Source organism: Leucopleurus acutus (genome assembly GCF_964270905.1).
Source record: "Leucopleurus acutus genome assembly, chromosome: 10".
Taxonomy (NCBI): domain Eukaryota; kingdom Metazoa; phylum Chordata; class Mammalia; order Artiodactyla; family Delphinidae; genus Leucopleurus; species Leucopleurus acutus.
In genome coordinates this window covers 931,599-947,064 of record NC_139153.1, presented here as the reverse complement: position 1 = coordinate 947,064, position 15,466 = coordinate 931,599, and the positions used below count along the sequence as shown (strand labels likewise).

The following is a 15,466-nucleotide window of genomic DNA, read 5'->3' as shown; positions in this document are numbered from 1 at the left end:
GCTGCCGGTGCCGGTGACACCCTTTCCCCTCTCCCTGCAGTGAATCCGGCTGTGGAGCAGCAGTACGTGGACAACATCCGCTGGATCCGGGAGGCCTCCCAGCACCGGCTGGTGAGGGCTCAGCCTGGTGGGGGCAGGGTGGGCAGCTGGACTGTGCCCAATTAGGTGATGTCCCCACTGGCCACCTCACCCAGGGGCCGCTGGGCAGAGAAGCCCAGGACCTTTCAGAAGGGGGCCTGGGCTCCGGGGCAGCAACCAGGGTCAGGCAGGTCTTTCCTCCCCTCACTCGCCTGCTGGGCCCTGGAGCCAGGTCTCCCGGCTTCTCCGCTGTGTGACCTGGGGTGAATGGCTTGGCCTCTCTGAGCCTCCCGTCCTGTCTGCGCGGTGGAGATGCTGGAGGTGGCGCGTGCCCCCTGGCTGTGGTGTGGGGCTTGGAGCAGGCCCTCTGACGCTCTGCGGGGCCAGGGCTGGGGGGATGGGCGTTTCCGTGACTGTGAGCGTGACCACCAATCGGGTGACTCGAGGTGGGGACTGGTTTACACGGACCCGTCAGAAGGGTGTCTCTGAGGAGCTGCCTTGTGGATTCAGGTCTAAGTGGGGTTGGGGGCTGGGTGGGGGGAGTGACAGTGGGGGAAGCGGAGGGGTCAGCCAGTGCACAGGCCTGAGGAGACAGCCAACCGGATGCACCAGGGCAAAGTGAGCAATGGGCGTGTGGGTCACAGGCCTCTGACCACAGACCCTGATGGCCGGATGCCGCCACCACGTCTGGACCAGTGGGTCCTTGGCCTGGGCTTCAGCCAGGCCTCCCCCGAGCTCTGAGCCGCCTGTCCTGGGCTTCCTGGTCCAGCCCTGTCCACCCAGGCTGCCGCCGCCTCCTGGCCCAGCGGTCACAAATGCATTTCTCCACAAAGCCCTTCGTGCCAGCTACCTGGAGCCTGAGATGCCCACGGCCGTCGCTGTTGGACTTGAGGGCCTGGGCCTGGGAGGGTGGGGAAGAGGTGGAGATGGGGGGCCAGTGCAGGGAGGCCCGGAGAGGAGGGCCACGACCACCGAGAAGGGGCCGGCAGGGTTGCAGGGCTGAGGGCGTGTGGGCGGCCAGCTGGGCGCCCCCCCAGCCTGCGAGCAGGACCCTCTCTTTGTGTTTGAGTTAAAGTTACCTGGACATGGTGTCTTTCCCCCTTGTTTCAGGTTGCCCTCCCCCCTCCCTCCCTCCCTCCCCCCCACTCCCTCCCTCCCTCGTGGCTCGTGAAAGTTGGTGATCACAGAAGGTTGTCCTTTTAACATTTTAATTGTTTCTTTTAATGTACACTCTTGACAAAGTTGGCAGTCCTGAGTCAGTTCCTCCCATTTTCTGTTTGTGGATCCGGGAAATCTGAAAGGCTGCCGTGCTGGTTTACGGTACAGTTTTTCCAAAAAGATTTTGAGGCAGCTGGCGCAAATAAACCAAGCCCTTTGGGTGGAAAGCGGGAGGCCGAGGAAGCCACAGGCTGACTGAGAGGCTGGCGTGCTCGGGCCTCTTGTGGACGCCCCCCCGCCCGCCGTGCTTCACCCCATCCCTGGGCAGCTGAGGGAAACATCTGCACCCCCTTTGGAGAGTCCAGGGTTTCTCTGTCTCGGCACTGCTGACATCTGGGGCCAGGTGAATTTGTTTTGATTGTGGTAAATATACATAACATAAAATTTACCATTTGACCCATTTTGAAGGTACAGCTCAGTGGCATTAAGCACATACACTGTTGTACAACCATTGCCACCGTCATCTCCAGAACTTCCTCATCTTCCCCAGCTGAAGCCCTGTCCCCGTCAGACACTAGCTCCCTCTCCCCTCCCCTCTCCTTCTGTGTCTGGCTTATTTCAGTGATATCCTCAAGGTTCATCCACATGGTCACATGTCAGGATTTCCTTCCTTTTTAAGCGGAATCGTGTTCCCTGTGTGTATGGACCACACCTTGTCTCTCCATCGCCGGCCGTGGACGCTGGGTTGCTTCCCCCCCTTGGCTACTGTGAATGACGTTGCTGTGAACATGGGCGCTAATACCTCTTCGAGCGCCTGGGGGCTGGAGTTTCTTGGTCACGGGGACCATAGTCTAGCAGCGTCCCTACCCATGCCAGCAGCACCCAAATGTCCACAGTCATCCCCAGAGGTCGCCCGGCTGAGAGCCACTGTGCTAACGATGACTGCTGTGCTAGCAGTAACAACGGTTCATTTTCGGGAGCCTTTGTCTCCCGCAGTGAGTGCCCCCCAGCTCCAAAGGGGCTGCGTCCTGGTGGCGGTGCGCAGGGGCTCAGCCTCCCCGGCCCGTTTCCTCACCTGTGCAACGGGGCCTGTGATGAGCACAGTAGCGTCTTCCTCACAGACTCACTAAGGAGATTCTGGGTGCCAAGCCGGAGCAAGGCAGACACGTCAGAACCGCCTCGTGGGGTGCTGAGGTTACTCTGGTGGGAAGGGTCGAGCGGGGTGACGCCCGCAGGAGGTGATATCCCCGGAGACAGGCGAGTCAGGGTCCCGGAGGCCCCTGGGGTTAACCCTGCGGGGATGGGTCAGGAGGGACATCTGGGGGCCCAGCCTGCACGTGGACGCGCGGGGCAGGACGTGAGTGCTGGACTCTAGAGCCGCCTCTTGCCTCCCTGGAGGCGGCCGTCTGACTGCTGGTGGCCGTGTCTCCCGAGCGTCCCCACGTCGGTCAGCTCTCACCCTTCTCTCCGCAGGTGGTGGGCTCCCAGGCCAGGATCCTGTACTCGGACCAGAAAGGCCGTGTGGCCATCGCCATGGCCTTCAACCAAGCCATCGCCCGTGGGAAGATCAAGGTGGGCTGTCCTGTGCTTGGGAGGGGCTCCCCTGCCTCCCCACCAGGCCAGCCCAGGCCCGGGAGGGAGGAGGCCCGTCCTCAAACCCAGGCTCTGGCAACTCGGTCCCTGCTGTGTGACTTTGGGCAGTCAGGGGCCCTCTCTGAACCTCTTATCAGAAAAGAGGCTCCCGTAACCTCAAAACGTGGCTTTCCCACGAGTGTCTCATGTGGCTTTGTTAAATTGTCCCTTTCAAACCATGACAACCTTCCCTGCTTTTCCCCATTTCCCTCCTGGTCAGCGCTGCCCACCTCGCTCGGTGCATGCGCACTTCCTGCTACGGTGCTACAGTGCTGGCAGGGCAGAGACAGCATCTTAGTCCTTCCTCCCTCCCTCCTTCCCTCCCCCTCCTTCCCTCGTTCCCTCCCCCTCCTTCCCTCCCCCCTCCTTCCCTCCCCGTTCCATCCCCTCCCCCTTCCCTCCCTCCTTCCCCTCCCTCCCCCTCCCCCTTCCCTCCCCTGTCCCTCCTTCCCTCCTTCCCTCCCCTCCTTCCCTCCCCCTTCCCTCCCCCTTCCCTCCCTCCTTCCCCCTCCCACCCCCTTCCCCCTCCCTCCCCTCCCCCTTCCGTCCCCCATCCCTCCTTCCCTCCCCCTTCCATCCCCCTCCCCTTCCCTCCCTCCTTCCCCCTTCCCTCCCCCTCCCCCTTCCCTCCCCTGTCCCTCCTTCCCTCCTTCCCTCCCCCCTCCCACCTCCCCTCCCTCCTCCCCCATCTCTCCTCCCCCCCCAACTCCTTCCCAAGCGCCCCCTGGTGCCAGCCTTGCTGCAGCACTGCTGTGCAGAGGACAAGGTAGACAGGGTCCTGCCTGGTGCTGGTGGAGGGACACTTGGACATGCAGGCAAACGTATCAGTTCAGGGGATCTCAGTGGTATCAAGCTCTGTGAATGAGGTGACATGTGGGGCGACAGGGGTCAGGATGGCCTGCTGCCTTGCAGACGCAGAGCGGAGGCCTGAGTATCCAGAAGGTGCTGGAATACTGCACAGGTGGTTCATGGCAGAGGTGAAGAGGGGGAGCATACTTGGCCTGTTCAAGGGCAGGGCAGCTCCTCGGACGCTGAAGCCGTGAAATCCCGGTACCTCTAGTGCCGTCGAAACACCAGGCTGTCCCTTACAGCCCTGTGACATCGGGGAGGGGTCCTGTCCTCTCCGGGCCTCAGTTTTCCTCTATAAAGTGGGTGTGGTGACAGTGTGGGTGGGGTTGAGGAGACTCGGACCCAGCACCTGGAGAGCACATGGGGCTCCAGGTGGCTAGAAAGTGCGTCTCTGGGCAGCCACGGGGGCAACAGAAACCCTGCACTTCCTCCCGCTGAAGGTTACTTTTCAGGGGAATCCGAAGGGCACCGGGTGTGCCCTGCCCCTTGACCTCTGCCCTGTGCTGGGCAGTGGACACGGGTAGCTGACCTCTTGTGTCCTCCCGCACTGCAGGCACCGGTGGTCCTGAGCCGAGACCACCACGACGTAAGCGGCACAGACAGCCCGTTTAGGGAGACCTCCAACATCCGTGACGGCTCTGCCTTCTGTGCGGGTGAGCACAGCAAACTTAAGCTTTGTCTCTGTTGGATTTTATTTAACGATCAAGTGATTCATTCAGTCGGTTGTGGTGTTGCCAGGAAGGTGCTGGCCTCTGAGAGGCATGGCACGGGGTGGCCAGCCCAGGACGGAGGGAGGGGTCCTGGGATGCGGGCTCAGTGGTAAACCAGGGCGGGTGCCAGGTGGCCCAGCTAGGTGGATGCCCGAGACCCGGGTGCACCTGGGCCGCGTTCAGGGAGGGACTGCTGCTGCTGCAGCCACCGCGATTGTTATTGTCGCCCCATAGCTGCTGCGTTCCGGTCCTGGGGGGCCTTCTGGTTCCCAGCACCTGCAGCTCCTCCCATTATGGACGGGATCCCAAGGGAAGGAGGTGGACGGTCAGGAGCACCCCCCACATCACTTTGTTTTGAGGGATTGGGTCCACTCCGTCTAAGTTATGGAATTCATGCATATAGAGTCGTATTCCTTCATTATCTTCTTCACGTCTGTGGGGTCCGCTGTTCTCTTCCTGATGGTGGTCGTTTGTGGCTTCTTTCTTTCTTTCTTTCTTTTCTCTGGCTGCTGTGGGGCTTGAGGGATCTTAGTGCCCCGACCAGGGATTGAACCCATGCCCCCTGCAGTGGATGCAGGGAGCCCCAACCACTGGACCGCTAGGGAAGCCCCTGTGTCTTCTTTCTTTTTCCTTTATGAGTCTGGCTAGAAGTTTATCATTTTTATTGAGATTCTCAAGAAGCTTTTAGTTTAAATGATTTTTCAAATTGCTTTTCTGCTTCCAAATTCATGGATTTGTACTCTAATCTTTAGTATGACCTTCTTCCTATTTACTTTGGGTTTAATTTGGTTTTCTTTCTCTGGTTTCATGAGGTGGAAGCTGAGGTTACTGATTTTAAACCTTTTTTCTTTTCTAATAAGAGTGAATTTGAATATTCCTCTAAACACTGCTTTAGCTGCATCCCACAGATTCTTACATAATATATTTTTATTATCATTCAGTTCAAAATATTTTAGATTTCCTTTGAGACATTCTCTTGGACCCATGAGTGATTGAGAAGTATCTTTTTAAATTTTCAAGTTTGGGGAGATTTTTCTGGTATCTTTCTGTTACTGACTTTTGATTTAATTCCACTATAGTCTGAGAGCTCACTGTGTATTCATTCTGTTCTTTTAAATTTGCTAAGGGTTGTATTGGTCCATCCTGGGGCACATGGGAAGAAGGTGTCTTCTGCGGTAACTTGGGGGCTTGTTCTTTAAATGTCAGTGAGTTCACGTCAGTTGGTGATGCTGTTCCTGGTGTGTAGGTCCTTACTGACTTTCTGCTGACTTGTTCCATAAATTACTGACAGACGGGTGATAAAGTTCCCAACTGTGTGTGTGGATTTGTCTGTTCTCTTTTCAGTTCTCATCCACTTTGCCATGTGTTTTTTATTTTTTTTTTTGCGGTACGAGGGCCTCTCACTGTTGTGGCCTCTCCCGTTGTGGAGCACAGGCTCCGGACGCGCAGGCTCAGCGGCCATGGCTCACGGGCCCAGCCGCTCCGCGGCATGCGGGATCCTCCCGGCCCGGGGCACGAACCCGTGTCCCCTGCATCGGCAGGCGGACTCTCAACCACTGCGCCACCAGGGAAGCCCTGCCACGTGTGTTTTAGAGTGGTGTTGTTAGGTGTGCCCTTGTTTAGGTTTACTGTCTCTTCTTGGAGAATTGACCTGTATCATCGTGTGATGTCCCTGTTTATCCCTGATAATACTGCTGGCTCTGATGTTCTCTGATATTAATGTGGTTTACATTCGTATCCTTTGGCCACGGTGACAACATACCACAAACTCAGAGGCTGGAAACAGCACAAATGTGTTCCCTCACAGTTCCGAAGGTCTAAAGTCTGAAGTCAGTTTCTCGGGGCGTAAGTCGAGGTGCAGGCAGGGCTGTGACGTCTCAGGACGCTGCAGGGGAGAATCTGCTCCCTGGCCTTTTCCAGGTCCTAGAGCTGCTTTTCTTGTATCTCATAGCCCTGCACTAGGACGAAAGTATTCCTAGGACCCCCTCCTCTTCTCTGTGGGCACAAGTGGGGGTTTGGAGGAAGAGCCCGCTGGAAGGTGCCGACCCTTCTGTCCGTGTCCCCAGGGGCCTCGGTCTCAGGCACGCTGAGGCTTGTCACTCAGCGAGTCCTTAGACACGAGTGGGGCACGGGTTCCGTTTCCGTGCAGGTGCCTGCCTCCGCACAGAGTTCTGGGCAGGTGCCTGCCTCCGCACAGAGTTCTGGGCAGGTGCCTGCCTCCGCACAGAGTCCTGGGTAGCTGGCCGCCCCGGGACCTCGGGCCTCTGAGGGGCCGAGGACAGTTGGTGATCTGCAGTTTGCCCCCAATTTAGCGTGTTTGCTCTAAGGGTGGGCCTGACGCTCTTTGTCATCTGAGCTGACACTGCCACCACATCCCTTTGAATTCCTTTGTCCTCCGTGCCTCTGGGGCGCTGTACCTGCCACCGGAGAGAAGACAGCAGGGGCAACAGTGCTCGTCGGGCACTTGTTCATTGTCCTGCTTTGCTTGGCTCTGAGAATACAAATTTCCGCTGTTCCTGCAGTTGCCCTGCCTTGTTCCCATCCGTCCCTCAGACCCTGGCCCAGCCTGGCTGCCTTCCTCGGGCGCTGACAGGGCTCTGTTTCCACAGACATGGCCGTGCAGAACTTCGTGGGAGATGCGTTCCGGGGAGCCACCTGGGTTGCCCTGCACAACGGCGGGGGTGTCGGCTGGTAAGGAGGTTTCTGGGGGCCGGTGGTGCAGCTGGGGCTCCTGTGGAAGGCTCAGGGGTCTCCTCCAGGGTCCTGGGCTTGCTTCCTGGAGCTCCCGCTACCAAGGGCTCCTCGTGTGAGCTGGAAATGGGGGCCTTGCCCAACACCCCACCTTTGGGGTCTCACCCGTCGCGCGGGACACCAAGGCCCGCCGTGGACGCCGTAAATCACCCTTTCCTGTCGTTTTCATGCTGCTTTCACAGATATTTTTCAGGGAATGCTCAGCACTCTTCTGGCCCCGTCCTTTCACTCCGCCAGGGGCTGGGCTGGGAGGCGGGGACCTGTGTTCTGGGCTCCCTGGGTCCTGGCCCCTCTCTACCCAGCCAGGCCTGTTTCCAGCCCACGCCACGAAGGAGCTAGGGCTTCTGGGAGGTTCCCTTCTGGGCGACAGATACATTTCCCTCGTGGGGACATCCCTATAATTCTGCACCCAGTTCCAACCCGAGGGGGTTTTCTGACACCAGCTACGTGTCCTGCAGTTCCACTCAGTTCCAACACTGTCAGCACAGAGATAATGTCAGATCCCACGGCTGAGGGCTCAGTCCCACAGGGCTGTCCCCCACCCACCTGCCGACTCCAGTCACATGTGCACAGTATTACCCGTGCTTCCGACCCACCAGCTGCAGATCAGGGGTCCCTGCAGCCGCTTCCTTGGGTTCCACTGGTTTGCTAGAGCAGCTCACAGAACGCAGGGAACCCATTTAGTCACTGGGTTTCTGATTTATTACAAAAGCTATCAAAGGATGTGAATCCGTAGCCGGATGAGGAGATACACGAGTTGAGGACCCAAAGGGACCCTGTGGGGCTGGGACCAGGCACGGCAGCACGTGGAAGCGTTCTGGCTTCCCAGCCTGGGCGCTCTCTGAACCCGCTCCTTCGGGGTTTCTGTGGAGGGTTCCTTACGCGGCTGTGATTGACTACATCACGGCCACTGGTGACTGATCCCGCCTCCAGCCCCCCTGCCCTCCCGGAAGGTCAGGGGCTGGGACCCACGTTCCAGGCCTCTGATCACACGGCGGCTCCACTGGCATCCAGCCCCATCCTTGGGTGTTTTCCCAGAGTCAGCTCATCAGCATAAGGAAAGACACCTTCATCCCTCTCAGCAGAGGAAGTTGCAAGGGTTTTGGGAGCTTGTGCCAGGAACGGTGGGCAAAGACCAAATACGTCTTTCTTGTTATAAACCGTGATGTCATATTTGCTGCTAAGAACGATGTATAACTAACGTTTATTGCAAGTGGACCGCATGGCAAGCATTTGAATCCCCTCTCTCACCCACTCTTGGAAAAGAAATGCATCTACAGATGCGGAAACTGAGGCAGCAGGCAGCTGGGGCTACACCTGTGCGCGTGGCCTCTGGGCGGGGGTGGGGGTGGGGGGGTCGCCTGGGGAGCTCTGGTCGCGTGGGATTCCTGGCTCCTCAGAGCAGCAGGGGGCGCTGTGGCCCCGCAGAGGAAGACAGCTGCCCAGGCCCGGCCACCTCTGAGCTGACCTCTGAGCCTGTTTTGGCCGGATCAAGCCTGGACTTGCCCTCCAGAGCCAAGTCCTTCACGCTGCAGCTTCCAGAGCGTCCCCGGGGGCTGGCTTGGCCTTGGGCCCTTCGAGGCCGGAATTCCGAGCTGCAGCCCAGTCAGGTGGCTCTCATGAATGGAAAATGTGATCGGATCGCGTGTCCTTTCAGAGACACAGGCTGGAGAAAACCAGGACGGGAGGGAGCGCCTGGTGTGTTGGCACAGGGTTTGCTGAGTCATGCTGCAGGTGCAAGAGCAGCTCTGAAGGGGGCCGGAGGTGCTGGTGGAGCCAGATCTGGACCCAGATCTGTTGTCCCTGGATTCGCGACATTGGTGACAGGACCGCAGAAGGCAGGACGGAGCCCCCGAGAAAGTGTGCAGGACACGAGGCCTCAGGACAGTGCTCGCCGCTGACTCTGCGCGGGGCTCCCAGAGCGGGGTCCCCTCTCACTGCCAGGCTGCCCTAGGCTCTGACGGGGCGCGGCCGGCGAGGCGCTGGCCCCGAGGCCCTCGGTCATGGCCGCCCTCGAGGGCTCCTTTGGAAAGTGCCTCAGATTCACCCGGAATCCATCAGACACAGACATGCATGATTTAATCCACCAGATACTGCTGCAAACCTTCCTGTGAAGATCAGCGGGAAAAATCTGTCCCATGCCTGTTCTTCCTTCCGTCTCCAGCTATAGCTTTTGCCTTCTTGTATGGAAAAGCAAGTGTCTAAGTCATAAGCCACCCTGATACCTCTCAGTTTGCTTTCCCGTTTCTGAGCTGGTCAGTGTCGGCACTGGGTTGCTCTGCGGCCCCCGCTCTGCCCAGTCTGCTCTGACTGTGTGCTGGGGTGCGTCCTGTGCTGCCCGCCCGCGGTCCCTCCCATCTGCTCCTTTTAGACAGGGCGCAGAGCGGGAGAGTCGGCCGTCAGTCCCTGGTCTCGGCAGGTTGGACGGCTGCATAGAGCCTGTGTGGTTCCGTCCCTCCAGGGAGGGTCCGGGCCTTCCCCTCAGTCCCTGTGTCCCTGCCTTCTGTCCTCACACCCGGTCCAGCCCCGGGACCTCACATGTTTGAGGAATAAATGCACTGTCTTTATCTGGATAAGATGCTGTTTCCTCACTAGAGCATATCTCGAACCCGGCTGTGCATGGGGCTCCCCAAGGAGCTTGATTCTCCTGGACAAATGGTCACGGTAGCAGCATGCTTTGCGGGCTAGCGGTGGAGATTAGTCGCGGCAGCTAAGGCTCCTGTGGTGCGCGACCTGTGCACGGGTGTCTCCAGAGACACTCGTCGAATCACCTCGATGGTCCCACCTATGAGGCAGCAGCACCGAGAATGTGACTCTGCCTGGGGTTCCCGGCACAGCCACCCGCAGTCACTTGTGAAGGAGCCAGGACAGGCCCCGCCCTGCCGAGGCCCCCCTCCCGTGAACGTGAACCGTCACTGTGTGTGCACCGTGGGCGCCACAGTTCCCGGCATGAAGATTCCTGTTTGCATAACCTCTTCAGCCCTGGCCGGTATCACTGCCTGAAACCCAGGGCTTCCGGGCTGCTGGGCCAGAGTTACAGACTCTGCTGTTTTGCTTTGAGTCGCTCTCCCAGGGTCCTGTTCCTGAGGTGCGTGCTCTTGTTCATCTTATAATGTTGAGTGCTTCCTTCCTAGTACATCTGGCACTGACTCTTGGTACATGTGACATAGGGTTCTGCTTTTATGTCCTTCTCAACGGGACCGTTCTCTGTCCAGCAACTGCTCCGGGACACAGGTCCTCCTTTCTTGCTGTCTTCCTGGGCCCTGGACTGCTCCAGGCAGGGTTTGCAGAGGTCCCCTGGAGCTGGGCACCTTTGCTCTCTGACCATCTGGGCTTCGGGCTACCAAAACGAAAGATGTCGTTCTAATCTCCAAAAGTCCTCTCTGGTCAAAGGACTGTGGCTGCCGCCTGCTTTGTCCTCTGACCCCCGGCACCAGCCTCTGACAAGCGAGTGGTGATGACCTTGAATCCGTGCAGAGCCCCCTCCACCACAGGGGCCACGGGAAGTGCTGGGAGCCCTCTCGCGGGCATAGGGCGGCCGGCTGCAGGGACGCAGGCCCGGGCGCAGGAGTTCCGCTTCCGCTCCCTGGGTGCGATGGGGCAGAGGGTCCTCACCCTCTTGGTGGGAACTGGCTGAGGTTGTCGGGAGGGTCCAGCTGGGCAGAGAAGGGGGTGAGGCCGGAGGGGCCAGAGCATCTGAGAGCTGAGCCTGGCAGTAAAACCTGGCAGGAGCTGACAAGATTGAGGGCGTTTCGTGTGTGTGTAACCGAAAGGGGCTGGAGGGTCAGGGATGTGAGCTGGGCAGGAGCCTTGGAGAAAGACGTGGAGGGTGAGGATGGATCCCGAGGCTTCAGGAAGGACGCAGTCTCCGTGGCTGATGGGGAGGAACTGCGGGGCAAGCAGCGGGAGAGGACGGGCACTGGCACACGTGGGTGATGAGAATGGAAATGACAGCTCTCAAGGGACGAGGGACCCCAGAGCACGTCAAACCCGGGAGAGGAGGTGGTCCAGCAAATGCTGGGCATCCGGGAACTCGGCCCTCAAATCAAGTAATCAGGACCCCGAATGCGAGTACAGGAGGACGAGCGCGAAGGACGGCAGGAAGAGAGCCACGTGGGGGCCCGGAAGAGGTGGCCCCGCCCCCCACGGAGGCGACACGTGGGGCCCGGAGTGGGGCCTGGGGTCTGTGGGTGGAGCGCGGAGGCACGAGGGGCAGACTGCATCCCTCGGCCGTTAGGCACAGGCAGGCTCCGGGCTGCGGGGCTGTTTCCCCAGACAGCGCTTGCCAAGCAGGCCTGCCCCTCGCAGGGTCAGACCCAGCGTGACCTGGGAACCTTTTGCCTCTCGCAGGGGTGAGGTGATCAACGGGGGATTTGGCCTTGTGCTGGACGGGACCCAGGAGGCTGAGCAGAAGGCCAAGACGATGCTCAGCTGGGACGTCTCCAACGGAGTGAGTGACCCCCGGGCCCCTCCCCGTCAGTGGCCCTGCCCCCCTCCCAGAAAACAGTCCGGAGGCCCCGCTGCTCCTGTGTCTCCCCTCCAGCCACCGCCAGGGTTTCCCTCCTCTTCAGACGGGCTCTTTCCCGCCCAGCCTGTGTCCGCAGGGGGCCCGAGCGGTGTCGCTCGCGTGCCTGCTTGTGCGTGCGCGTGTGGTGCGGGGCTCCAGCCGTCTCTATGGCCACGCGGGCCTGAAGGGGGAAGCAGCACGAACGCGAGGTCAGGGGGTGATGGGGGGTATTTGCAGATGGGAGTGGAATGGGGAGGGGCTTGGGAGCCCTGCGCTAGGGTTAGACTTGGGTGGCCCAGGAGAGTGGAGGGGCGGAGCCCCATCAGAGGGGGCTGGTCCTCGTCCGGAAGGCGGTGCGGCAGTGAGGGAATGGCTGGGGGAGGTGGGCAGTGGCAGGAAGGCAGCCAGAAGTGGGGGGAGGGCCGAGGCCACCGTCCAGGGGGCCCTGAGGACGCTGGGCCTGGCCTGGGGCCCCTGCCCGGGGTTGGGGGGCGGAGTTCGGGCAGAAGGATGGCGAGTGTCACGTCGTCATAGGCGGGTGGGTCAGTTTTCTGGCCAAGAGAGGAGGAGGTGTGACCTGGGAACGCCTGGTGGGAACCCATTGACCCGCCGACGACGTGGCACCGACACTGCACGCCCTCTCCCCGCCCCGCCGGCAGGTGGCCCGCCGCTGCTGGTCCGGGAACCCGAAGGCCTACGAGATCATCTGCCAGACGATGCAGGAGGACAGGGGCTTGGTGGTGACGCTGCCCCATGAGGTGGCGGATGAGCGTGTGCTCCAGCGGGCCCTGTGTCTGTGAGCGGGACCGAGAGCCCTGTGGTCCCCTCACCACCTCGGCCCCGCCCTCACCTCACAGCCCCCCGGCTCCCTCCGCTACTCCCCGTGCTCTCCTGGGTCAGGAGCTGTGCTCACGCCCTCTTGGGGCTCACCACCCGGAGGGAGTGTCACTGCGCCCCCAGCTTACAGCTGAGGCCAGAGGGCGGGGACCTCTGCGGTCCCCACGCGGCTCCCTGGGGCCCGGGAAGGCAGTGGGGGTCTTCTTCAGGGCTGGGTGCTCAGGCCTGGCGCCGAGTGGGCTCGGGGGGCTGGTGCCGTGAGAAGTGGCCGAGCGGGGCACTGACCAGTCCTTGGGGCCGCCTGCTGTCCCTCCTCCCGCCAAGGGCCAGGTGCTCCTTTGGCCAGGCTCTCGCCCATCGCCCCGCCTTCCCCCGACCGACCGACCGACTGGCGTGGGACCGCCAGGTGACCAGGCAGAGACGGCCTGACCCGGGCCGGCGGTCCACGCCCGAGACCTGCGACCTCGCTGCACAGAGAGGCCAGCTTTGAGCATGTTCTCATTCTCCTTGGTTCCCACGACAGGCTCAAATTGAGAAAGAGACTGGGGGCCGGTCTCCAAGGAGCCGCAGAAAACTTGACACCCGCCCCCCACATCTCGCCGGGGGGCCGAGTCCTCCCCACGGGCCATTCCACCTTCGCCTGAGCTAACAAAACCCCACTGTTGTCTGGGCAGCAACGTGCGCGTAAAAAGTAGCTGATTTCCCAGCCTCCCTTGTAATTAGGAGTGGCCGTTGGCCTGGTTCCGGCCCACGAGGCGCCGTGGAAGTCTGCTGGGTGGGTCTTCCGGGAAAGCTGTAATAAAAACGGACAGGCGCGGCTGCATCGCTCTTTGCTTTTGTCCCTTCTTCCTGCCGGAACCTCAGGTGTGATGCCTGGGAGCACCGCAGCCCTGCTGGGAAGTGACCGTGAGGCTCACCGCGGCACCTGGAGGCACGTGGAAAGGCAGAGGCGCCTGGGCTCCCGGCAGGCCCGGATGGCCTCCCCTTCTCCTTGGTCCTCACCTGCTAAAGCCATCCTGGGAGGGCTTCTCTTCCACACAGCGAGCACGGGGTCCAGATGTCGTATCGCCGCCAACAAGTCTCCACGGAGGGCACCCTGCTGCGTGTATCTGTGCGGACATTCCCTGTTCCTAGGGAGAGACAAAGAGGATATGTCCAGTTTGAAGACCGGGCCCTCCCGTCTTCCTTTCCCATCCAGCACCCTCGCTTATTCAGGACAGCCAGGCTCGGCCAGCCTCAGGGCAGGGTCTCAGGAGGCTTCCGGCCACGTGTGAGGGCTGCACACCCGCCCTAGGCGCCCTTCTGAGGCCGCCAGTGAGCAGTCTCCGCCCCTGCCTCAGCTGCCCGCAGGGAGAAGGGACAGCTGACACCCAGAGCGGAGCCGCCACCGGGCCCAGGGGCAGTCAGGGCAGTGGCCGCAGCCTCGGTCACCAGCCACTGCAGCCGCTGACTTTTCAGCGCACCCAGGAAGTTCAGGGCGAAGAGCAGGGTGAGACTCTCTGTGTTCTGGGAAAACGGGCAGCACAGGCCCTCAGAGGGTCAGGTGTTTTCTGGAGCAGTCGTTTATGAACCTGGATTCTCACCTCTTCCCACAATTAGAAAAGCATTAAAACCATTAACTTAGGTATTTGCTCCTTCCCACCAGCAGCAACCTTCCGCCAGCCTTCTTGAAGAAAGGAGAGGTGTGTAGTCCGCTCAGAAATGTTTTCATCAAAACAGTGAAGGTAGAAAACAGTCGGCCCTGATGGGCGTGAGTTCAGCTGCCTTCGAAACTGGGGCTTGTGAAAGTCTCCGGGCCCCTCCCGGGGCCCCCTCTGCTCCCTGGGAACCTGGACCCCCCCCCCCCCCCCCCCCGCCCCGGGAACAGAGGCTCTCCCTGCCGGCCAGCGCAGGCCGGTGCAGGAGGGCTCAGCTCTCTCGCCCTCGGCTTTCCAGAGGGGGCTCCTACCCTGGGGGCTGGCGCTGGACTTGACCTGCACTCGCGTTCTATTTGGCCTACCCTCTGTAAAAACTTTTTGACATCGTCACCGATTTTTAGAAATTGGGAAATTTCACTTAAAAAATCCAGATTTTGAGTTACTTAAAGAAGTCAAGAGATTAGGTGACGCCACGCGCTCGCCACCGCTGTGACGGCAATTAGCCGGAGGCCCCTTGGGCCTGGGCTTGTTTCACCCAAGTTACCACAGCCCTGCAGCCTCTGCTGTCCTCCAGCGGCGAGGCCAAGTGTGTTTGTTGTTTATTCTTGGACAGGAGCTGCTGTTCCCCACGTTTGTGTCACCTACATGGCCTCTGTTGGGATTTGAATCTGTGTCTGTATTAGGGCTCTCTAGAGAACCAGCAGGAGGTATACCCGTACCTATATCCATATGTGCTATAGATAGATGTCCACGTATAGAGGTAGATGCCGTCTATGTCACGTGCGCCGGAGGCCCAGGGAAGCCGGGGGCGCAGTTCAGCCCCAGCACCAGGGCCAGGGAGCCCGGGGCGCCGATGGTGTGAGTCCCCGCCCAAGGGCGGGAGATGAGAGGAGGGGTCCCAGCTCAAGAGGGAGGCAGAAAAAGGCAAGCTGCGTCTCCTCCCACCTTCTGTTTTGTTCGGGCCTCCACTGCTTTCATGACGCCTATCACTTTCTCTGGGGATCCCCCCCATTCAAATCCTAATCTCATCTGCAAACACCCTCGTGGACACACCCAGAAGCAAGGTGTAAAACGGCCCGGTCCACACGACGTGTAAAATTTACCGTCACGGCGATCTTTGATGGAGAAATTAACTCTGTGGTACGATGATTTACAAGGAGAAATATGTGTTTGGTCTTCAGCCCTGTTTCTGGCCCAGAGCTCCTAAAACCCGTGGAATTTCCTAAGTGATGAGAGAGATGAGGTGTTTTGCTATTCGTAACAAGCCCCTTTCTGCCACACCTGAATTTATGTTTCCGAATTTGGGG

The 15,466-nt window shown here is 60.1% G+C and overlaps 1 protein-coding gene across 4 annotated transcripts in view; it reads left to right on the top strand.

The window, feature by feature from the left end:
• Nucleotides 1–13,345, top strand: part of UROC1 (urocanate hydratase 1) — a 37,955-nt gene extending 24,610 nt beyond the window's left edge. For all 4 annotated transcript variants that reach the window (XM_082847758.1, XM_082847759.1, XM_082847757.1 and 1 more), the window contains 6 exons: nt 41–111; nt 2,710–2,808; nt 4,271–4,370; nt 7,037–7,118; nt 11,529–11,628; nt 12,345–13,345. In XM_082847758.1, coding sequence (XP_082703884.1) covers nt 41–111; nt 2,710–2,808; nt 4,271–4,370; nt 7,037–7,118; nt 11,529–11,628; nt 12,345–12,485 — 593 coding nt within the window. In that variant the 3' untranslated portion in view covers nt 12,486–13,345. The remainder of the gene's footprint in view (nt 1–40; nt 112–2,709; nt 2,809–4,270; nt 4,371–7,036; nt 7,119–11,528; nt 11,629–12,344) is intronic.
• The last annotated feature ends 2,121 nt before the right edge of the window (nt 13,346–15,466 follow it).